Raw genomic sequence first — 24766 nt, forward strand, 5'->3', positions numbered from 1 at the left:
AGGGCATTGTTTCTTGTTTGTTAGCTGATCAATTCTAGTAGCCTACAGATGTGGCAGCCAACAGGCAACAGCAAGCTATAGGAGATAAACTCAATTTCCCCATTTATTTACTTAAGTTGATATATGCTTCATATGCTCATCTTCCGAAAACATTTGAAACCCTACCTCTTCGAAGAGTATGCAACAGCGCCCCCCCTTGCACCACCTCTTCACCCCTTAAATGAACTGTTGATTATCTGATTCAATAAGAAAGCTGAAGTCATATCTGTTTTTGGTTGTTGAGACAATTAGACCACGCCAAAATATTTGTACGTTATTTCAGAATATTTAGGCAAGTTAGCTGGCTAACTCCTTGATCCTACTTTTTAGTATACCCCTCAGATTTCAGCAAGAACGAAACAATGCAAAAGTATTTTAAAACAGATATGAATTTATTGTTTCAACATTTTAAATCCAAACATTTAAACATCAAAGCTCTTGACAGTTTTTTCCCTTTCTTATCAGTAACGTAGTAGATAGAAGACTCACAGGGATGCATAAGCATATGTTCTTACACTCTTCATCAGCAAAGATAATATACAAACACGAACTGTGTTCACATTTTCCTAACAGAGTAGAAAACTGCAGAAGCATCATTTGGCACACGACTGTATTATAAACTGAGTATATTCCCTGCGTATTATCGTTACGATATTTTACAACTAAAATGCAACCGTTGGTTTCAAGGTGGAGGGTGGACAACATGTATAATGTCACATCATGATCATAATATCATCATTATTGACACAACACCAGCCAAGTGAAATAAATATTTCTTGCAGATTCACTCTTCTGGTGTGGTCTTATAAATGATTCACACTTCTTAACACTGCTAAGCTTATTGTACTATTCTATAACAATGGTAATACATTAATGTGCCTGCTGCAGCATCAGGTGTTACATTTGAGTAATATGAAGGATATTACATAAGGGCAGTGTAGCTACTTCATAAACACAACATTGTAATAAGATTATAAGCACTACTTAAGACATTTGGCGACTACCAGCCATGTACAGGCTAGACTGTCTCACTTTGTGTTGGAAGCTAATAAACTTAAGAGTACGAGCTCCATGACACACTAGGCGTCACCGGGGGGGGTTTAACAGGACTGAAAGGTTTAAAAAAAATGTCTAGTAGTGCTTATGAAGGCAAATGTCACACACACAGCATCAAAATAGTCTGTATACTTTAAGCCATAACTACTCTCAGCTGATACATACATTAAAGTAAATGTGCTCACACCAGTATGGCTCTGGAAGGATGTGTAGGAAGGAGATAGTACAGTGCAGCTCTATTACAAACATAAAGGAAGACACACATAAGCTGCCGAGGGTTAAAACTCACTAGAAGTTAGGTGTGCTTACGAGACACTACTTTCTGTATCTACTAGATTTCTAGACAATAAAACTATGTCGCTGCCTTGACCTAAGCCTCTACTTACACAACGTATCCAATCAACACTGGTGGTCGTATTTGAAATAGGAGGAAACAAAAAGGAATATGCGTCTTTGTGTAACAGTATCTGGGTCATTCCACCAAATGAGTAACTTTTTGGGTATTATAACATTATAATTAAATGTTTTATTTAACCTCATTTTAATATTATGTCAAAGAACACATGTTTAAACTGAATAAAAAACATTTTTTCCCATCTCAATAAAACAAAAATCTATAGTAAGTGCCTATTAAAATGCCAAATATAGTAACAGGGTTGATGGTAACAGGGTTGACGATTTCATCTTAAATCAGCCATTAATCCCCTTGTGACAGGGGGAATGGAAGCTTGTTGTGTTAAAACAGGTAAGGGAAATTGAATGCAAGCTTCCCCCAAAAAATGTTTTATTGTTAAAACATTTCAAACATTTAAAACATGGGTAACAGGGTTGACATGTTATGCTCGACCCACTCAGTTTTCCACCACAAAACACCAGGAAATGGCCAAAAAGAGTAGAACCAGCTCACCTGCTTTTACACTACGATTTGACTATTAGATATTCAATGTTTCTTTTGAAAAAATTCTTTCAAAAGGAATAGTTTCACCCTTTTAAAATGAGAGTTCAGTTCACGTTACAGGGTTGACATACATTTCATGTGATTAGATCAGGGATGGGCAACTTTGAATACATCATGAGGGGCCACAGTGGCTCACGGGTCTGTGTACCCACATCCCGGGGGGGGGGGTAAATTGACCTGCGGGCCTACAACAGAGGGGCTGCGGACCGCCAGTTGCCCACCCCTGGATTAGATTAATCACATGAAATAAATGATAATCATCACAAATGACTTCGTCAAAGCAACAAAATAACTAGGGCTTTACAGTTACCAGGTTTCAATTCAACATTTTTATGTAAAGTTAAAGTAAAGTAAATGTCGGATAGAAAATGTCACGACAGGCTTGATGTAAACAGCAAATTTGTTACGCTAGGTGGGATGTTTTTGTCTGTAAAATGTATTATGGGAGAAATGGCCGTGGAAACGCCTTTATTCACAAATATTGATATAATAACTGTCATATCAAATTAAACTCGAATTCACACCATGATATGGTGTGTGGTTCTCCCACTATGACTCGGGAAAGCATTCAGTTTATTAGACTACAAATCAAATAACCCACAGGGCACAACCTGGTTGAAGCAACGTTGTTTCCATGTCATTTCAATGAAATTGAACCAACATGGATCAGATATTGAATTGAGGTCTGTGCCCAGTGGGACGTTATGATGAACTTCACAGGGTGGTAAAAATGCACGGTGATGAGTTTGTTGTTCCTTTCCAATAAATATTGAGGGTCTTATTCTGGTGACGTGATGATCGATCGGCTGCTGTTTGACAAATAAAAATAATCTCAGGGGACTTCCGATTCTTTAATGAACATACAGAGAGATGTAATACTTTAAAAAATAAAACAATATAGTGCATTGTTGTGACGTAAAGAAAAACATTTCAAATACAAAAGTGCACAACTCATACTGCACAATTTAAGAAAGGCAGAAACGTACTGAGTCCCACTATTTCCTGGTACACTCCAAGGACCCCCATAGACTTTAGATTTTAAGAAAATAAATACATTCTTAAGATATATTATTTACAATGGACACATTGTTCCAAGTGTCACTCCTTTCTGTGCGCTTCTCTCCTCCCACCTATTCCCAGACAATTACCTACAACTAAAACAGAAAAACTATCCTCATTAATCAGTGCATTTGTTCCTTTCGATCGTCACTTCGTTATACTATAGGGTTGTGAGGTCTAATACAGTGAGACAATTCTCAGTGCTGGTCTAAAAAGCACCAGATTTCACTACAAGTTAGAGCCTTTCAGCATTAATAATGTCCTGTAAGTGACTGTCAAATTCATTGAACGCGCAGACTCCAAACGCGGTTATAAACTGCCCTTGGAGAAACCTCAGGACTCATATGGCTGTGTTTTTCACTGGACTCAGCTGGTCAAAAAGATTGATTAACAAAGCCACAAAATCAAAATGAAGTGAGTAGTACATTTAGTCAAACACAAACTGAGCTGCTCTCTCTATCGCCTTTTTTTATTTATTTAATGGAATATTATATTAAAGTGTCCTGACCATGCACTGGTTCCCCTGTCCACTCTCAACAACCATTCTATTATCGTGTAATCCAGGGTTCTAGTTAGTTAGATGAGCTACAGCAATACAAAGTTGGGGTGGGAAGAAATTGACGTGGACCCAGCAACCAGCAAAAACCAGTTGTGACTCACACATTATGGCACAATGCAATATTCTTCTCAACTAGGCACACTCTTAATATGACTTGCCCAGTGTACAACTTGCCTCTGACAAATCCAGCCCCTACTTGGCCTTGGACTCCTTGTCAGCGGCAACCTTGAGGTAGGACTTGTAGAAAAAGGAGGCGAACAGGACCAGGTAGCTGAGGTACATGAGTGAGCCCCAGGCGATGTTGGGCACGTAAGACGGGCAGCGCACTTCGTGCATCCAGTGGTAGACCAAGCCTAAGACAGCAAGCCCCATCACCATCTGCATGATCTGGGTGGCCGTGATGACCATAGCGCAGGGTCGGGGCACCCGGTAACCTGCCGCCCGGGCAGCATAGTAGGTGTACATGAAGGAGTGGACCAGGTAGTTCATGGTCATGAACCAGCCACCACCGGCCACCTGGTCCTTGTAAGAGTACCAGGAGTAAACCAGCACGGTAATGTGATGGTACCAGTGCAGGAAGATGAGGCGCTGCTTACGGAGCACGATGAACACCGTGTCGCCTGAAAAGGGAAGGAGGGGGAAATCACTCTGATGTTTGATCACTTTCACTCTCTCTCAAACAATAGTGAATACACATAGTAGAAGTAAAAAGTTGTGAGGACCGGCTTTTTGGACCTCACTTCCAAAAAAGAATTGGAAAGATGGGATGTTGTGGTCCTCAAAAGTACAGTGAAGTACTAAACACAAACACACAACATATTAGGAAGCATACAACAACATACTAACACACTCCAATGAACTTAAACTAAACATCCTCTTCATAATTTCTGACATTTGGTAGGCTATTTGTTAGTGTACTTGTCTGTAATTAGATACATGTAGCTTATCTTCTGTCATGACTTGTTGCCCTAGAAGATAGAAGACTAAATTAAGCCTTGCCCACAAGAATAATGTCACAAATCGATAGAATGAATGCATAAATAATCATCTACTTGACATCGGTAAAGTTCATTTTCACTTCTGCTCCTCTCGCCGGAGTGAGGACGTTTAGGGACCAGGGAGACAATAGCCCAACTCTAAAACAACGACCCAACATGTTTATAATAAGATTTCAGGATGCATATTTTATGTGGTTGAAAAACTGCCAGCTTTTATGTCGCTGACAAAGATAGCTCGTTTACACATTCCATAATCACACATTCGCATAAGATGCTGACAGAAATAAATTATATTATTGCAGAGACAAAATGATGTATCATTTTAAGGCGTTAATATAATATTAAGCTACATGTGAGAAGTTATAGGCCTACAGTCAGTGCCCAGACTTCATTCCATTTAACCCAGTTGAACTTCGAAGTTGCGCAGACCAGGGGGTGGGGCCGCTGCTGCCGCACCCCTACTTCTGCCGTCTCTGTGTACAGTGCAAACTAAACTGGTGTAATACTGTATATTACACATCTGTCCCATTCTAGAACACAAGCATGCCCTTCCTGTCTCTTGCTCAGGAGGAGACATATGTCAATTATTCCCAAATGGGATTTTTTTTCGCCACCTCAGCATCTCTGTCCATTTATCAACACTATTGCATCCCTGTCTGACTGACAGATAGGTAGAAGTGACTAGATTACTGCTCTGAGAGAGGGGACAGCATCAAAATGCAGCCACACAGGTCTTGAGGTAATAGGCCTCCGCTGATCAATACAAGTACACTAGAAACTTCAAATGCTTCCGGAATTACATAAATAGACAAATTGTTTTAAGGTTGTTTTTTTGTCCTGCACCAGCCTCCTTCTCTTTGATTGGCCCTCTGACCTAATTGACCAATTACAACCCACTCCATCGCTCCCACTCGTTGGCCAGGGTCAGAAATGACTTGTATACATCAGCTCAAGGTGAGCTGAATATCTTGCACTGCATGAAAGAGAGGTACATGCATGTCTGTACTACATGACATTCACTGAGGGTACAAAACATAAGGAACACCTTCCTAATATTGAGTTGCACCCCATTTTGCCCTCAGAAAAGCCTCAATTCGTCAGGGCATGGACTCTACAAGGTATCGAAAGCGTTTCACAGAGATGCTGGCCCATGTTGACTACAATGCTTTCCACAGTTGTGTCAAGTTGGCTAGATGTCCTTTGGGTGGTGGAACATTCTTGATACACACGGGAAACTGTTGAGTGTGAAAAACCCTGCAGCGTTGCAGTTCTTGACAAACTCAAACATGTGTGCCTGGCACCTACTAACACACCCTATTCAAAAGGCACTTAAATCTTTTGTCTTGCCCATTCACCCTCCGAAGGGCATACCCACAATTCATGTCTCAATTGTCCTTCTGTAACCTGTCTCCTCTGATTCATCTACACTGATTGAAGTGGATTTAACAGGTGACATCAATAAGAGAGCATAGCGTTCACTTGAATTCACCTGGTCAGTCTATGTCATGTAATGAGGTGTTCCTAATGTTTTGTACACTCAGTGTATTTCTATCTGAAGCATTCAGAACTGGACCCTATTTGGGACATTCCTTACCCAGCTCAGGGGCCTTGCTCAGGACAAAGGCATAGGCCCAGAACTTGCTGACAGGAGCGCTGTAGAAGCTGGTGTCACACACCGACTGCTTAAAGCCACTTTTGTTGAGGACATGGAACATGTAACATCCGGTCCTGACAGCTCCGATGATACTGTGGAATGAAACACATATAGATTATGAGATAGTGTTACGTTAATCTGCTCTGTCTAACTATAGGGAATTCACAATTACACACAAGTCATTGGTATACGAAACATTTTGAACACAAGTCTAATGCCAATGGTCGATCAGAGTGGACTGACTGTAAGTAGGTGTTTTGTACACGTCCGAATTCAGCTCATATTTTTATACACCTGAACTATAAGCTTTGTGGTTGTCATAATGTAATGCGATATACATCTCTCAACTATATTATATACTGTCAGCTTTGCGGTACCATGACGAAATGTGATATACCTCTCAACTATATGAACTGCCAATGTTGCAGTTGCCATAACGCTCTAAACCTGAAACAAGATAAGAGATAAGCTATATCAGTGGGTCACATCTCCAATTGGCTGTCCTTCCCCTGTCTCCAACCATTTTAGACCTCCATTAAGCCCAATAAAGACTTAGACACACATGCTCTTACTTTGTAAACAGGATGCGTATGCTTAGTAAACACTTTATCGATTTGTAGCTTTCCTTCTCATCTGAAACACACTCTGGCTACTTACAGAGTGAGGTCATTTCAATTTGGACACACTATGAAAATATATCACCTCTCCTTATCAATTGTAAATCACAAGGCCTGTGTCGTGTCTTGGACTATCATTAATGTGAAGACTTATATTATCAAATCAATTCTCTGTGTAATTATTATGTGATTAAACTAATCATGTAAACATTAACTAGGAAGTCGGAGCACCACGGGAAAATGTTGTTTAACTCTTCAGATATTTTCATATTTTATCGATTACAGTCACTTATTAATGTATTATTACCTCAGTCATATTCTGAATGTCGCAAACTATAGGATATCTGCACGAACCCAAGCATAAATGATTAACCAGCGATATACCAATTAGGTTAATTATTTATTTACGAACTAACTAAATAATCACACAGAAGTACATAAACACACACAGGATAGGTTATACATTGGTTACTAACATGATACAATGAAAAATCCCGAGTGGACTAAACCATAGTACCCTCAACACCATAGACCCTTCAAACTCATCATCAAGCTGGAGGCCCTAGGTCTCAAACCCGCCGTGTGCAACTGGGTCCTGGACTTTGACGGACTGCCCCCAGGTGGTGAAGGTAGGAAACAACATCTCCACTTTGCTGACCCTCAACTTCGCTGACCCTCAAGGGTGTGTGCTCAGCCGACTCCTGTACTCCCTGTTCACCCACGACTGCGTGGCCATGCACACCTCCAACTCAATCATCAAGTTTGCAGACGACACAACAGTAGTTGGCTTGATCACCAACAACTACGAGACAGCCTACAGGGAGGAGGTGAGGGCACTCGGAGTGTGGTGTCAGGAAAACAACCTCTCACTCAATGTCAACAAAACAAAGGAGATGATCGTGGACTTCAGGAAACAACAGAGGGAGTTTACTAAATTACTCACGATAAACGTTCACAAAAAGCATAACAATTATTTTAAGAATTATAGATACAGAACTCCTCTATGCACTCGATATGTCCGATTTTAAAATAGCTTTTCGGTGAAAGCACATTTTGCAATATTCTCAGTAGATAGCCCGGCATCACAGGGCTAGCTATTTAGACACCCAGCAGGTTTAGCACTCATCAAAGTCAGATTTACTATAAGAAAAATGTTCTTACCTTTGTTGTCTTCGTCAGAATGCACTCCCAGGACTTCTACTTCAATAACAAATGTTGGTTTGGTCCAAAATAATCCATCGTTATATCCAAATAGCGGCGTTTTGTTTGTGCGTTCTAGACACTATCCTAAAGGCTAAATAAGGGTGACGAGCATGGTGCAATTCGTGACAAAAGAATTCTAAATATTCCATTACCGTACTTCGAAGCATGTCAACCGCTGTTTAAAATCAATTTTTATGCCATTTTTCTCATAAAAAAGCGATAATATTCCGACCGGGAATCTGCATTTAGATAAACAGACAAAGGAAAACAAAGCATTCGGTCGAAGCGGGCACGCGCCTAAGCCCATAGTACTCTGAGTGGCCACTTGCCAAAAGCGATAAAGTGTTTCAGCCAGAGCCTGCCTCGATATCGTTCAACGTTTTCCCGGGCTCTGAGACCCTATGGAAGACGTAGGAAGTGTCACGTTATTGCACAGATCCTGAGTCTTCAATAAAAAGAGCCAAGATGAAACACAACTTCTCAGACAGGCCACTTCCTGCTTGAAATCTTCTCAGGTTTTGGCCTGCCATAGGAGTTCTGTTATACTCACAGACACCATTCAAACAGTTTTAGAAACTTTAGGGTGTTTTCTATCCAAAGCCAATAATTATATGCATATTCTAGTTACTGGGCAGGAGTAGTAACCAGATTAAATCGGGTACGTTTTTTATCCAGCCGTGCAAATACTGCCCCCTATCCCCAACAGGTAAATAATGCTTACATATCTTACATTACTCATATCATATGTATATACTGTATTTTATACCATCTACTGCACCTTGCCTATGCCGCTTGGCCATCGCTCATCCATATACTTATATGTACATATTCTCATTTACCCCTTTAGATTTGTGTGTATTAGGTAGTTGTTAGGGAACTGTTAGATTACTTGTTAGATATTACTGCACTGTCGGAACTAGAAGCACAAGCATTGCGCTACACTCGCATTAACATCTGCTAACCAACCATGTGTATGTGACCAATAAAATGTGATTTTATATGACGGCTTGTTACACCAAATGAAAAGGGAGGGGCAGGTAAGAAAGAGCGGGAGAAAAGACAAAGGACTTCACTATCGCACACACAGCTGATAACTAGGCTCATTGAAATGCTAATACTTTGCACATGAACAGCTGCTCATTCGAAAGGGATTGCAATTTATATATTGACTAAATGTACATTTTGTCACAAGTGCTATTTAAGCACTCCCTATTTAAGCACTCAGGGAAAAAGGGTGTTGTCTCCTTTTTTCGTAATGTCTGTGCTCACGTGGGCATGGCCACTGACTTGGTTAAGACTTATATGAAATACAATTCTCTCATTTAGAAGGCTAACATCACATCTTCTCACAAATAGTTTCATATTTAATCATATGGGAAATATACACATTCAGAGATGAAGTTATGTTGTTATACTGTCCTTTATGGGATCCCAAAACACAACTGATCTGACATAATTGTTCTTTAAGTGCCCACGGACCACTCCAACTGTTTGGACGAAGAGAAATATTGTTTCATTCCCCCATCTGTTGATGTTGGAGTTTTTGGAGGGAGGACTCTCTTTGTTCCAGAGGTTTATTTCCCTTAATATTGCAAGACAAGGAAGAGAGTTTCTGTAAGGTATTTACGACCGTCATAAAACAGCCAACTTCACCACTCTCCCCCTCTGTAGGGGAGAGAGGGCGCTGTAGAGCAGACCCACTGTAACCTGATCCTTTGGATCCTTATAGGAGTCAAGACACCTGAAATGTAAAAATGTAAAAAAGCCATCCCCAAACCCATGTAACTAAACACCAGTCAAACAGCAGTGGGAATAACACAAGAAGAGAGCATTGAGACACAGTTGTCATTTTCAGGATGAGGGAAATAATGAAGCTGCTCTGAAAACTGCACAGTCATGGGCAATTAGCCTGTTAGGGCTAAGGGGCAGTATTGACACGGCTGGATAAAAAACGTACCCGATTTAATCTGGTTACTACTCCTGCCCAGTAACTAGAATATGCATATAATTATTGGCTTTGGATAGAAAACACTCCAAAGTTTCTAAAACTGTTTGAATGGTGTCTGTGAGTATAACAGAACTCAAATGGCAGGTCAAAACCTGAGAAGATTCTGTACAGGAAGTACCCTGTCTGACCATTTCTTGGCCTTCTTTGCCATCTCTATCCATTACAGAGGATCTCTGCTGTTACGTGACACTTCCTACGGCTCCCATGGGCTCTCAGAAGGCGGCAAAATGCTGAATCGTGGCTTTGCAGGCTCTGGTTGAAAAAAAGTAGCGCGTTTGGGAAGTGGCTGGTTTAAAGTACTGTGAGACTCAGGCGCGTGCCCGCGTCGACTGAACGCTTTGTTTTCTTTCCTGTTTACCTAAACGCAGATTCCCGGTCGGAATATTATCGCTTTTTTACGAGAAAAATGGCATAAAAATGGATTTTAAACAGAGGTTGACATGCTTCGAAGTACGGTAATGGAATATTTAGAAATTTTTGGTCACGAATTGCGCCATGCTCGTGACCCTTATTTACACTTCGGATAGTGTCTTGAACGCACGAACAAAACGCCGCTATTTGGATATAACGATGGATTATTTTGGACCAAACCAACATTTGTTATTGAAGTAGCAGTCCTGGGAGTGCATTCTGACGAAGACAACAAAGGTAATCAAACTTTTGTAATAGTAAATCGGAGTTTGGTCAGGGCTAAACTTGGTCGGTGTCTAAATGGCTAGCCGTGATGGCTGGGCTATCTACTGAGAATATTGCAAAATGTGCTTTCACCAAAAAGCTATTTTAAAATCGGACACCTCGATTGCACAAAGGAGTTCTGTATCTATAATTCTTAAAATAATTGTTATGTTTTTTGTGAACGTTTATCGTGAGTAATTTAGTAAATTCACCGGAGGTTTGCGGGGGGTATGCTAGTTCTGAACGTCACATGCTAATGTAAAAAGCTGGTTTTTGATATAAATATGAACTTGATTGAACAAAACATGCATGTATTGTATAACATAATGTCCTAGGTGTGTCATCTGATGAAGATCATCAAAGGTTAGTGCTGCATTTAGCTGTCTTCTGGGTTTTTGTGACATTATATGCTAGCTTGAAAAATGGGTGTCTGATTATTTCTGGCTGGGTACTCTGCTGACATAATCTAATGTTTTGCTTTCGTTGTAAAGCCTTTTTGAAATCGGACAGTGTGGTTAGATTAACGAGAGTCTTGTCTTTAAAATGCTGTAAAATAGTCATATGTTTGAGAAATTGAAGTAATAGCATTTCTAAGGTATTTGAAAATCGCGCCACGGGATTACACTGGCTGTTGCGTAGGTGGGACGATTTCATCCCGCCTAGCCCAGAGAGGTTAACATTACGTTATCAATGGTAACTATCTATGTTATCTATCGTAACTAACAACTAATAACACCATTATCAACATTAACCATCTGTAAAAACATGATCTATAGTTACAACCTACCTTCTCCACATTATCAATAGTAACTATCTATCTATATGTTATATATTGTACCAACCTCAACATTGGTAACTAACTTTTTATTACAAAGGCCAGTAGTCTATTCTTAAAAAACCTATGTGGTAAAATGTTGCAGTGATTGTGCAGTAATGAATATATGGATTATATAAGTGTTTCATATGCCAAGGACACGCTATCCTGTCCAGCTAGCACCAAGGGGATTGAGTGGGCAGGTTATGCCCACAGCTCCGGGATTAGGATTAAGGTTGGCACAGCAGGGGGCATGGGCACAGATGATGATGATGTACCTCTGTGGCACATCAAAACAGCTCTCCCTATTGTGAGCTGTATAATGAGGTTCTGTGTACTCCTTGACTCCTCCTTAATAATAAGGATAACAGATAGGATTTCTATAGCACTTTTCCCCCGTTATATAGTACATTGTACAGTGACATCACCCGGATTGCATATGGTTGTTGTGTATATATCTGAGTTCCCAGCAGGTTTGGGGTCAATTCCATTTCAGTTCAAGTCAATTCTGAAAGATTACCAAATTCCAATTCCAAATTTTCTACATGGACATTTTTAAATTTTTTATTTCACCTTCATTTAACCAGGTAGGCTAGTTCTCATTTACAACTGTGACCTGGCCAAGAATAAAGCAAAGCAGTGCGACACATACAACAACACAGAGTTACACATGGAATAAACAAAACACAGTCAATAATACAGTTGAAGAAAATCTATATACAGTGTGTGCAAATGAGGTGAGATAAGGGAGGTAAGGCAATAAATAAGCCATGGTAGCGAAGTAATTACAATATACCAAGTACGAAAAAAATAAAAAATAAATGTATGCATTCACTACTGTAAGTCGCTCTGGATAAGAGCGTCTGCTAAATGACTCAAATGTAAATGAATTAGACACTGGAGTGATTGATGTGCAGAAGATGATGTGCAAGTAGAGATACTGGGGTGCAAAGGAGCAAGATAAATAAATAAATACAGTATGGGGATGAGGTAGTTGGATGGGCTATTTGCAGATGGGCTATGTACAGGTGCAGTGATCTGTGAGCTGCTCTGACAGCTGGTGCTTAAAGCTAGTGAGGGAGACATGAGTCTCCAGCTTCAGTGATTTTTGCAGTTTGTTCCAGTCATTGGCAGCAGAGAACTGGAAGGAAAGGCGGTCAAAGGAGGAATTGGCTTTGGGGGTGACTAGTGAGATATACCTGCTGGAGCGCGTGCTGCTATTGTGACCAGTGAGCTGAGATATGGCGGGGCTTTACCTACCAGAGACTTGTAGATGACCTGGAGCCAGTAGGTTTGGCGACGAGTGTGAAGCGAGGGCCAGCCAACGAGAGCGTACAGGTCGCAGTGGTGGGTAGTATATGGGGCTTTGGTGATAGACTGCATCCAATTTGTTGAGTAGAGTGTTGGAGGCTATTTTGTAAATGACATCGCCGAAGTCGAGGATCGGTAGGATGGTCAGTTTTATGAGGGAATGTTTGGCAGCATGAGTGAAGGATGCTTTGTTGCGAAATAGGTAGCCGATTCTAGATTTAGAAGGAGAGTTTACACTCTAACCAGACACCTAGGTATTTGTAGTTGTCCACATATTCTAAGTCAGAACCGTCCAGAGTAGTGATGCTATTCGGGCGGGCAGGTGCAGGCAGCGATCGATAGAAGAGCATGCATTTAGTTTTACTTGCATTTAAGAGCAGTTGGAGGCCACAGAAGGAGAGTTGTATGGCATTGAAGCTTGTCTGGAGGTTAGTTAACACGGTGTCTAAAGAAGGGCCAGAAGTATACAGAATGGTGTCGTCTGCGTAGAGGTGGATCAGAGAATCACCAGCAGCAAGAGCGACATCATTGATGTATACAGAGAAGAGAGTCGGCCCGAGAATTGAACCCTGTGGCACCCCCATAGAGACTGCCAGAGGTCCAAACAACAGGCCCTCCGATTTGACACCGAACTCTATCAGAGAAGTAGTTGGTGAACCAGGCGAGGCAGTCATTTGAGAAACCAAGGCTGTTTAGTCTGCCGATAAGAATGTGGTGATTAACAGAGTCGAAAGTCTTGGCCAGGTCGATGAATACGGCTGCACAGTAATGTCTCTTATCGATGGCGGTTATGATATCATTTAGGACCTTGAGCGTGGCTGAGGTGCACCCATGACCAGCTCTGAAACCAGATTGCATAGCGGAGAAGGTACGGTGGGATTCAAAAATGGTCGGTAATCTGTTTGTTAACTTGGCTTTTGAAGACCTTAGAAAGGCGGGGTAGGATAGATATAGGTCTGTAGCAGTTTGGGTCTAGAGTGTCTCACCCTTTGAAGAGGGGGATGATCGTGGCAGCTTTCCAATCTATGGGAATCACAGACGATACGAAAGAGAGGTTGAACAGGCTAGAAATAGGGGTTGCAACAATTTCGGCAGATCATTTTGGCTTATTGAAATTCTCAATTATAGTGGATTTATCGGTGGTGACAGTGTTTCCTAGCCTCAGTGCAGTGGGCAGCTGGGAGGAGGTGCTCTTATTCTCCATGGACTTTACAGTGTCCCAGAACTTTTTGGAGTTTGTGCTACAGGATGCCCATTTCTGTTTGAAAAAGCTAGCCTTTGCTTTCCTTGTATATATTGATTCCTAACTTCCCTGAAAAGTTGCATATCACAGGGGCTATTCGATGCTAATTAGAGGTCGACCGATTATGATTTTTCGGCGCCGTTACCAATACCGATTATTGGGGGGCTGAAAATGCGGATACCGATTAAATCTGCCGATTTTTTTTAGCATGTATTTATTTGTAATAATGACAATTACAACAATACTGAATAAACACTTATTTTAACTTAATATAATACATCAATAAAATCAATTTAGCCTCAAATAAATAATGAAACATGTTCAATTTGGTTTAAATAATGCAAAACAACGTGTTGGAGAAGAAAGTAAAAGTGCAATATGTGCCATGTAAGAAAGCTAACGTTTAAGTGCCTTGCTCAGAACATGGGAACATATGAAAGCTGGTGGTTCCTTTTACATGAGTCTTCAATATTCCCAGGTAAGAAGTTTTAGGTTGTAGTTATTATAGGAATTATAGGACTATTTCTCTCTATACGATTTGTATTTCATATACCTTTAACCTCTATGGGCTAGGCGGGACGAATTCGTCCCACCTACGTAACAGCCACTTGAAGCCTGTGGCGCGATTTTCAAAACCTTAAAAATCCTATTACTTCAATTTCTCAAACATATGACTATTTTACAGCTATTTAAAGACAAGACTCTCGATAATCTAACCACACTGTCCGATTTCAAAAAGGCTTTACAACGAAAGCAAAACATTAGATTATGTCAGCAGAGTACCAAGCCAGAAATAATCAGACACCCATTTTTCAAGCTAGTATATAATGTCACATAAACCCAGAAGACAGCTAAATGCAGTACTAACCTTTGATGATCTTCATCAGATGACAACCCTAGGACATTATGTTATACAATACATGCATGTTTTGTTCAATCAAGTTCATATTTATATCAAAAACCAGCTTTTTACATTAGCATGTGACGTTCAGAACTAGCATACCCCCCGCAAACTTCCGGAGGAATTCGCTAACATTTTACTAAATTACTCACGATAAACGTTCACAAAAAGCATAACAATTATTTTAAGAATTATAGATACAGACCTCCTCTATGCACTCGATATGTCCGATTTTAAAATAGCTTTTTGGTGAAAGCACATTTTGCAATATTCTAAGTACATAGCCCAGGCATCACGGGCTAGCTATTTAGACACCCGGCAAGTTTAGCACTCACCATAATCATATTTACTATTATAAAAGTTTGATTACCTTTTGTTGTCTTCGTCAGAATGCACTCCCAGGACTGCTACTTCAATAACAAATGTTGGTTTGGTCCAAAATAATCCATCGTTATATCCGAATAGCGGCGTTTTGTTCGTGCGTCCCAGACACTATCTGAAATGGTAAATCAGGGTCGCGCGCATGGCGCAATTCGTGACAAAAAAAATCTAAATATTCCATTACCGTACTTTGAGGCATGTCAACCGCTGTTTAAAATCCATTTTTATGCCATTTTTCTCGTAAAAAAGCGATAATATTCCGACCGGGAATGTCCATTTAGCTAAACTGAGGAAAGTAAACAAAGCTTTCGGTCGACGCGGGCACGCGCCTGAGTCTCACAGTACTGTAACCAGCCACTACCCAAACGCGCTACTTTGTTTCAGCCAGAGCCTGCAAAGCCACGATTCAGCTTTTTGCCGCCTTCTGAGACCCTATGGCAGCCGTAGGAAGTGTCACGGGACAGCTAAGATCCTCACTCTTCAATAAACAGAGACAAGAAGAACGACACCTTGTCAGACAGGCCACTTCCTGCCTGAAACCTTGTCAGGTTTTTGCCTGCCAAATGAGTTCTGTTATACTCACAGACACCATTCAAACAGTTTTAGAAACTTTAGGGTGTTTTCTATCCATATGTAATAGGTATATGCATATTCTAGTTACTGGGTAGGAGTGGTAACCAGATTAAATCGGGTACGTTTTTTATCCAGCCGTGTCAATACTGCCCCCTATCCTAAACAGGTTAACTACTGGATGTTCTTATAGGCACTTTAGTATTGCCAGTGTAACAGTATAGCTTCCGTCCCTCTCCTCGCTCCTACCTGGGCTCAAACCAGGAACACATCGACAACAGCCACCCTCGAAGCAGCGTTACCCATGTAGAGCAAGGGGAACAACTGCTCCAAGTCTCAGAGTGAGTGACGTTTGAAACGCTATTAGCGCACACCCGGCTAACTAGCTAGCCATTTCACATCGGTTACACCAGCCTAATTTTGGGAGTTGACAGGCTTGAAGTCATAAACAGCGCAATGCATTGCGAAGGGCTGCTGGCAAATGCACGAAAGTGCTGTTTGAATGAATGCTTACGAGCCTGCTGCTGCCTACCACCGCTCAGTCAGACTGCTCTATCAAATCATAGACTTAATTATAATATAATAAACACACAGAAATACGAGCCTTAGGTCATTAATATGGTCGAATCCGGAAACTATCATCATCTCGAAAACAAAACGTTTTTCCTGTCAGTGAAATATGGAACCATTCCATATTTTATCTAACAGGTGGCATTCCTAAGTCTAAATATTCCTGTTACATTGCACAACCTTCAATGTTATGTCATAATTACGTTAAATTCTGGCAAATTAGTTCGCAACGAGCCAGGCGGCCCAAACTGTCGCATATACCCTGACTCTGCGTGCAATGAATGCAAAATGACACAATTTCACCTGGTTAATACTGCCTGCTAACCTGGATTTCTTTTAGCTAAATATGCAGGTTTAAAAATATATACTTCTGTGTATTGATTTTAAGAAAGGCATTGATGTTTATGGTTAGGTACAGTCGTGCAACGATTGTCCTTTTTTCGCAAATGCGCTTTTGTTAAATCATCCCCCGTTTGGCAAAGTCGGCTGTCTTTGTTAGGAAGAAATAGTCTTCACAGTTCGCAACGAGCCAGGCAGCCCAAACTGCTGCATATACCCTGACTCTGTTTGCAAGAGAAGTGACACATTTTCCCTAGATAAAATAAATTCATGTTAGCAAATATGTAGGTTTAAAAATATAGACTTGTGTATTGATTTTAAGAAAGGCATTGATGTTTATGGTTGGAGCAACGTGTACCTAAGCGATTATATGCAACGCAGGACAGGCTAGATAAACTAGTAATATCATCAACCATGTGTAGTTAACTAGTGATTATGATTGATTGATTGTTTTTTATAAGATAAGTTTAATGCTAGCTAGCAACTTACCTTGGCTTCTTACTGCATTCGCGTAACAGGCAGGCTCCTCGTGGAGTGCAATGTAAAGCAGGTGGTTAGAGCGTTGGACTAGTTAACCGTAAGGTTGCAAGATTGAATCCCCGAGCTGACAAGGTAAAAATCTGTCGTTCTGCCCCTGAACAAGGCAGTTAACCCACCGTTCCTAGGCCGTCATTGAAATTAAGAATGTGTTCTTAACTGACTTGCCTAGTTAAATAAAGGTCTAAAAAATATGTTTTTAAATAAATAAATAAATAAATAAATAATAAAATAAAAAAATCGTCCAAATCGGCGTCCAAAAATACCGATTTCCGATTGTTATGAAAACTTGAAATCGGCCCTAATTAATCGGCCATTTCGATTAATCGGTCAACCTCTAATGCTAATGCAGTACGCTACGCCACAGGATGTTTTTGTGCTGGTCAAGGGCAGACAGGTCTGGGGTGAACCAAGGGCTATATCTGTTCCTGGTTCTAAATGTTTTGAATGGAGCATGCCTATTTAAGATGGTGAGGAAGGCACTTTTAAAGAATAACCAGGCATCCTCTACTGACGGGATGAGGTCAATATCATTCCAGGATACCCCAGCCAGGTCGATTAGAAAGGCCTGCTCTCTGAAGTGTTTTAGGGAGCGTTTGACAGTGATGAGGGGTGGTCGTTTGACCGCAGACCCAATACGGATGCAGGCAATGAGGCAGTGATCGCTGAGATCTTGGTTGAAAACAGCAGACGTGTATTTGGAGGACGAGTTGGTTAGGATGATATCTATGAGGGTGCCCGTGTTTACGGATTTGGGGTTGTACCTGGTAGGTTCCTTGATAATTTGTGTGAGATTCAGGGCATCAAGCTTAGATCGTAGGATGGCCGGGGTGTTAAGCATGTCCCAGTTTAGGTCACTTAGCAGCACGAGCTCTGAAGATAGATGGGGGGAAATCAATTCACATATGGTGTCCAGGGCACAGCTGGGGGCAGAGGGTGGTCTATAGCAAGCGGCAACAGTGAGAGACTTGTTTCTGGAAAGGTGGATTTTTAAAAGTAGAAGCTCGAATTGTTTGAGTACAGACCTGGATAGTATGACAGAACTCTGCAGGCTATCTCTGCAGTAGATTGCAACACCGCCCCCTTTGGCAGTTCTATCTTGGCGGAAAATGTTATAGTTAGGGATGGAAATTTCAGGGTTTTTGGTGGTCTTCATAAGCCAGAATTCAGACACTGCTAAGACATCCGGGTTGGCAGAGTGTGCTAAAGCAGTGAACAAAACAAACTTAGGGACGAGGCTTCTAATGTTAACATGCATGAAACCAAGGCTTTTACGGTTACAGAAGTCCACAAATGAGAGTACCTGGGGAATAGGAGTGGAGCTAGGCACTGCAGGTCCTGGATTAACCTCTACATCACCAGAGGAACAGAGGAGAAGTAGGATAAGGGTACGGCTAAAGACTATAAGAACTGGTGTTCTAGTACGTTCGGAACAGAGAGTAAAAGGAGCAGGTTTCTGGGCACGATAGAATAGATTCAAGGCATAATGTACAGACAAAGGTATGGCAGGATGTGAGTAAATTGGAGGTAAACCTAGGCATTGAGTAATGATGAGAGAGATATTGCCTCTAGAGACGTTTAAACCAGGTTATGTCACCGCATATGTGGGAGGTGGAACTAAATGGTTGGTTAAAAGGCATATTGAGCAGGGCTAGAGGCTCTACAGTGAAATAAGACAATAATCACTAACCAGGACAGTAATGGACAAGGCATATTGATATTAGGGATATTAGGAGTCCAGCATTGAAGATCATTTTAACATTTTTGTGTACTTCCTGAATAGACTGGATATGAAATGGAATTGACCCCAACCCTGGTTCACAGCCAATTATACAGTGGATTCACAAAGTATTCAGACCGCTTGACCTTTTCCACACTTTGTTACATTACAGCCTTATTCTAAAAGAGAATTAAAAAAAATGGTCATCAATCTACACACAATACCCCATAATGACAAAGCAAAAACAGGCTTGTAGAAATATTTGCAAATTTATTACAAATAAAAAACTTAAATACCTTATTTACTTAAGTATTCAGACCCTTTGCTATGAGACTCAAAATTGAGCTCAGGTGCATCCAGTTTCCATTGATCATCCTTGAGATGTTTATAGAACTTGATTGGCGTTTACCTGTGGTAAATTCTATTTATTGTACATGATTTGGAAAGGCACACACCTGTCTATATAAGGTCCCACAGTTGACAGTGGATGTCAGAGCAAAAACCATGACATGAGGTCAAAGGAATTGCCCGTAGAGCTCCGAGACAGGATTGTGTCGAGGAACAGATCTGGGGAAGGGTACCAAAAAATGGCTGCAGCATTGAAGTTCCCCAAGAACACAATGGCTTTAATCATTCTTAAATGGAAGAAGTTTGGAACCCCCAAGACTCTTCCTAGAGCTGGCCACCCGGGCCAAACTGGGCAATCAGGGGAGAAGGGCCTTGGTCTGTGAGGTGACCAAGAACCCGATGGTCACTCTGACAGAGCTCCAGAGTTCCTCTGTGTAGATGGGAGAACCTTCCAGAAGGACAAGCATCTCTACAGCACTCCACCAATCAGGCCTTTATGGTAGATTGACCAGAAGGAACCACTCCTCAGTAAAAGGCACATGACAGCCCGCTTGGAATTTGCCAAAAGGCACCTAAAGGACTCTCAGACCATGAGAAACAAGATTCTCTGGTCTGATGAAACCAACACTTTGTAGCCTGAATTCCAAGCGTCATGTCTGGAGGAAACCTTGCATCATCCCTACAGTGAAGCATGGTGGTGGCAGCATCATGCTGTGGGGATGTTTTTCAGCAGCAGGGACTAGGAGACTAGTCAGGATCGAGGGAAAGATGAACGGAGCAAAGTACAGAGAGATCTTTGATGAAAACCTGCTCCAAAGTGCTCATGGATGTCGTTGAAGAAGAGGAGTTATAAAGGAGAAGTTTTCAGATTTCGCTCTAGAAATCCATGTTTTTGCGTACTCCATGTGTGCTTAGAAGAGAAAAATGTTGCCCCCTAAATCAAGATTGTCCATTTAAACACTGTGATAAGGCCACTTCCTGTTAATTCTGAGAGAGAACTAGCTCTATATACAAACATCTTTGTGGCCAACATTTCCCATGCTGAGGTTAGCAAGGATGAGGGAAGATAACAAGGCTAACCACCACTAGTGTTCAGTTAGAGCTTCACTCACACTGATTGGTTGAGTAATTGACTGAATGATTTATTATAGTTTGATGGTGTTCAGGAATACACATAAAGCTATTATTACTGCAACATAGTGGTCAGTTTGTGTCACTCACCTGAAGATAGCCAAACTGAGTGACCAGAGGACAAGGGGTCGGCGCAGGTTCAGCTTGGGCCTCTCTCGCATGAAGTGTTGGACCCCGAAGATGATTGCAGCATAGAGTCCACAGAACATAAAGGACTTGCTCCTATTGAGGAAAAATAAACACCAAAACACATCATCAAACCTGTTCTTAAGTGATTAGTGTACTTACCTGTGCCCTAGGCCATGATTTAGATGAGAGCACGGTGGAAATGCAAACAAGCTTTAAGGTCCAGACGCATTTTCACCTCATTTAACACCAGGTGCCTCATGACATGGCACAACTGGGGGGGGCTTACCTCTTGTGTTCGCTAATGCTCCTCTGTTTTCCCTCAAGCAAGACGGGAGCCCGATGACATCAGCGGGCACCACAGACCAACTCCTTAAATGCCCAACTCCTTGAAGTTTGCAGTTGTCTAAAAAACACTATTTTGCTCAAAACTTTTATTTTTTACCCTTTAGTGTGTATACTTTATTGTATTTATACTTGGGATATTGCTCTTCAACAGGAAAAATAAAAAAAATAAAAAAATCGCTGGAGGCTGTCTTAAATCTATTTTAGACTACAACCATGCATTTATGTGATCAATGATCATTCTGAATGGATGAACCAGTCCTTAGCCAACTTTTAGGATTGACACTGCAGTTCACATTTCTAATTCCTTTTTACTTGGTGGCAGCCCTCTGAATGTACACACAGCAAGCCACGAGGCGAGCTAAGCTAAACTCGATCATCTAAATTTCCACAGACTGATACCGTACTGGCATTATACAGATGATGTTACATAAGGCTATTAACAGTGGAGGCTGCTGAGGGGAGGACGGCTCATAATAATGGCTGAAACGGAGTACAATGGATGGAATGGAGTGAATGGAATGGTATCAAACACATGCAAACCATGTTTTTGATACTCTTCTATTTACTCCATTCCAGCCATTATTATGAGCCGTTCCCCCCTCCATCCCCTCTATTTTCCAGACCCCATCCCTATTCGTAATCACAGAACCAATGATTAACCAAGCTTAGATGTTGACATACTAACCAGAACTTCTACTACTGCTGCCCGTGGGTAATCAGGCAATTAGATTGAGTATACGTTGCTCCCGTCTAAAATCAACTGTGATGCTATGTGAAAACAGCTAGAAGCAGGTTGCAATGACAATACTAGATATATCACTGACTGGCCTTTTTTTTTTTTTTAACCAAAAGGTCAGTTGAGGCACTCAGGCGAATAAGGCTGAATACTAAAAAGCAATGATGTGTGTACTTCAGAGGGGGTTTATTTTGATGACGGACCAGATGACTAATCCAGATTGACAGAATACATATTAAACAGATAAGATGTTGTTGCTTGACCCAGTTTAGTATGACTATATACAGGGCACAATACAGTAGGGCTTTAGTGGTCATTCTCTGTCCCAAACTTTCACTAAACTGATGAAGGATTCCATAGGGAAGCATTAAGAGCAATACCATCACTGTGTCTGTCTATGGATAGTCAAAAACTATTTAAAACTATTATACATCTAAGTTGATTTATTCATGCATTTTGCCACAGGGAAGTGAACCCGGGTCACTGTTGTGAAAGGCAAACAACCTATGTATCGCGCCATTAGGATCAACACAATTGGTGGGAATTATAACTTGGCTCACATAGTGAGGATCGCTAAAGTATTCCAGTGAACCCCTCCCTTTGTGTAAACTGGAGTGGCTCAATATAGTGCACTGTGAAACAATGCAGAGTAGACTGCCTTATCATAACTACCTAGGCACTGGATACAGGGAATGTGTTTTGGGCATTACAGAGCGGGAGAAAGAGAATGGAGAGAAGCAGCAGTCATTGTATCCTTTGGAGGTGGAGGTGAAATACAATGTGTGGGCCTTATTTTGCTCCTTTAAAGAGAGAAAATGAGGGCCTGAGAGCCAAGAGAGGGGTGGAGGGTCCTGTGGGAGCAAATGTTCTCAGAAAGCAGACATTTCTGCCTTTTCAACTAGCTAGCTTGTTTGGCTAATCAGCAGAATGCATGCTGAAGCAGGTCTAGACCATTAATCACAGCGTGGCAGGCCTGGATGTCACATGCAAGCAAAGCATTGGTGTTTCGTGTGTCTCTCTAGATGTGCTTTTAGACTATTCCGGCTATCCTTCACTTCAATGCTTTGCTGTAGCCTACGCAAATGAGCTCGATCTGAGGAATGCATGGGCAGGGTGAAACAGGGTGAATTTATTTGGCCAACACTGCACATTTCCAGGAATTTTTCAATCCACATTGACAGCTTTCTTGCCTCTGAGACTGTCTCTTAAGTCAGAAAATGCCATCAAGAATCCAAGCAAGTCTGTGCAGAAATGTGCTCTGTCTTGGTCTTCACACAATTGATTGTACACAAAGAGAAGCATTTGAGACCATTTTGGTTTGTGTGCTGAGTAGAATATACTCATTTGATGGGGAGAGCCTTTGAGTTGATATTACAAGTTATTAAATGTAAGCCTATTGATATCCTATATTGTATATATATGCCTATGTATTTAATAATTTAATAATCATCACATTAGATATTTAGTAATCATTCATTGCATGTGACTGCACGTGCATGTAACACAAACTGAAGTGAACAGCAGATAGCCTATACATCGAGTTTGACGTCATATTGTAGTAACAATGTAACAAGCAACAGAGTGGATGGCTTCTGTATCATGCGATGGATCAAAGGTCATTAACGTTAATAAAAGATGAAAGCTGAAGTTAAGTTGGTAGCATCCTCAAGGACATTTTAAAAGAGGCCGGAGAACTATAATAAGTATTTCAATTTACAGGAGCCTTATATATCAACGACTGACTTATCGCTACTTTGTAGAATAGTCAAAACGAACATTGTATATGATACAATGTAAGATACAAATGTACAAAAAAAAAAACCGCGACATATGTTCCGAATCATTGAAGAATGTGGTCAATATACAGATTTTACCGCAATGAGCCATTGTTTACAGATCTGTAAAGAATGGCTTGTTGCGGGACGAAGCAAAACGTGTTGCCTACATGACATTGTGCGTGGATGAGAATTCAATCCATCCAAAATTGGCGGCGAAGGATGGGAATTCACCGGCTTCAGACTACGTAGGCTAGGCTACTCTTTTATCCAGGGATGAATTGGTAACGTTAGCCTACTCACCAGTTTTCTTGCATCCATTCGAGAGCACCCTTTTCATCAAATTTTCTCTCAAAATCGTATTCTGCAAGCGGGATGTGCTCTGTCTCGTTCATTTTCGTAATTTCAGTTTCCTCCAGTAAAAATCCTGGTCTATGTTTTCACCCTGTCTGTAGGGTTGACAGTTGATTTGACATCAAGTGAATTCTAGGAGCAAATGGGAGGATGCAGTAGAGAGTAGAGATGCACTTCCCGGCTGTCACTCACGCACAGCAGCCGAGGGCAATGACTTCCCCTCTTGCCTGGCTACCCCAAACTCCTTGCTCCGGCCTAACCTCCTAAAGTATCAAGCGTAAAAAGAAACGCCTGAAACTACATCCCCTGCATACTGGTCTTGACGAGGAGAAAAAAAAACTGTCGGGGGAGGTGCTCTTCTGCACTGTTCAACCAATCCAGTAAATGTGGAGGAGGAGTTAAGATGGAGTTCCGCGTCACAGGCTCTCTTTCCATTACCCTTGAAAACCGGAACATCCGGTTGTTGGGGACTGGGCGAGGCTAGGGTTTCACTAGTTACCACAGCCACAAAGTAAACATTGGCTATCGGTTTATTGTAAAAGTTAATGAAAACTAAAATGAACTTATTGGTCTTAATTTAACATTATGGTTAGGCATAAGGTTAGGGTTAGGCATGTGGTTAAGATTAGGGTTAGGGTTAGGTTTAAAAAATCTATTGTAGAAATAGGTAGCGTGCCCCTGGTTGTCATTGGCTAGCTCCGGCCAAACGCTGTGCCAAGCCCATGGACATTAGTAT

At 41.2% G+C, this 24766-nt stretch overlaps 1 protein-coding gene across 1 annotated transcript; it reads right to left on the reverse strand.

The window, feature by feature from the left end:
- Positions 1–410: 410 nt before the first annotated feature.
- LOC106589262 (very long chain fatty acid elongase 6) lies at positions 411–24380 on the reverse strand. Its single transcript, XM_014178984.3, has 4 exons — positions 23980–24380; positions 20782–20913; positions 6264–6415; positions 411–4291 (listed from the first exon to the last, which is right to left on the reverse strand). The coding sequence occupies exons 1-4, from the start codon at positions 24069–24071 to the stop codon at positions 3864–3866; spliced, it is 804 nt and encodes a 267-aa protein (XP_014034459.1). The 5' UTR covers positions 24072–24380; the 3' UTR covers positions 411–3863.
- Positions 24381–24766: the final 386 nt, after the last annotated feature.

This window comes from Salmo salar, chromosome 28 (assembly GCF_965601325.2).
Source record: "Salmo salar chromosome 28, fSalSal1, whole genome shotgun sequence".
NCBI classification, from domain to species: Eukaryota; Metazoa; Chordata; class Actinopteri; order Salmoniformes; family Salmonidae; genus Salmo; species Salmo salar.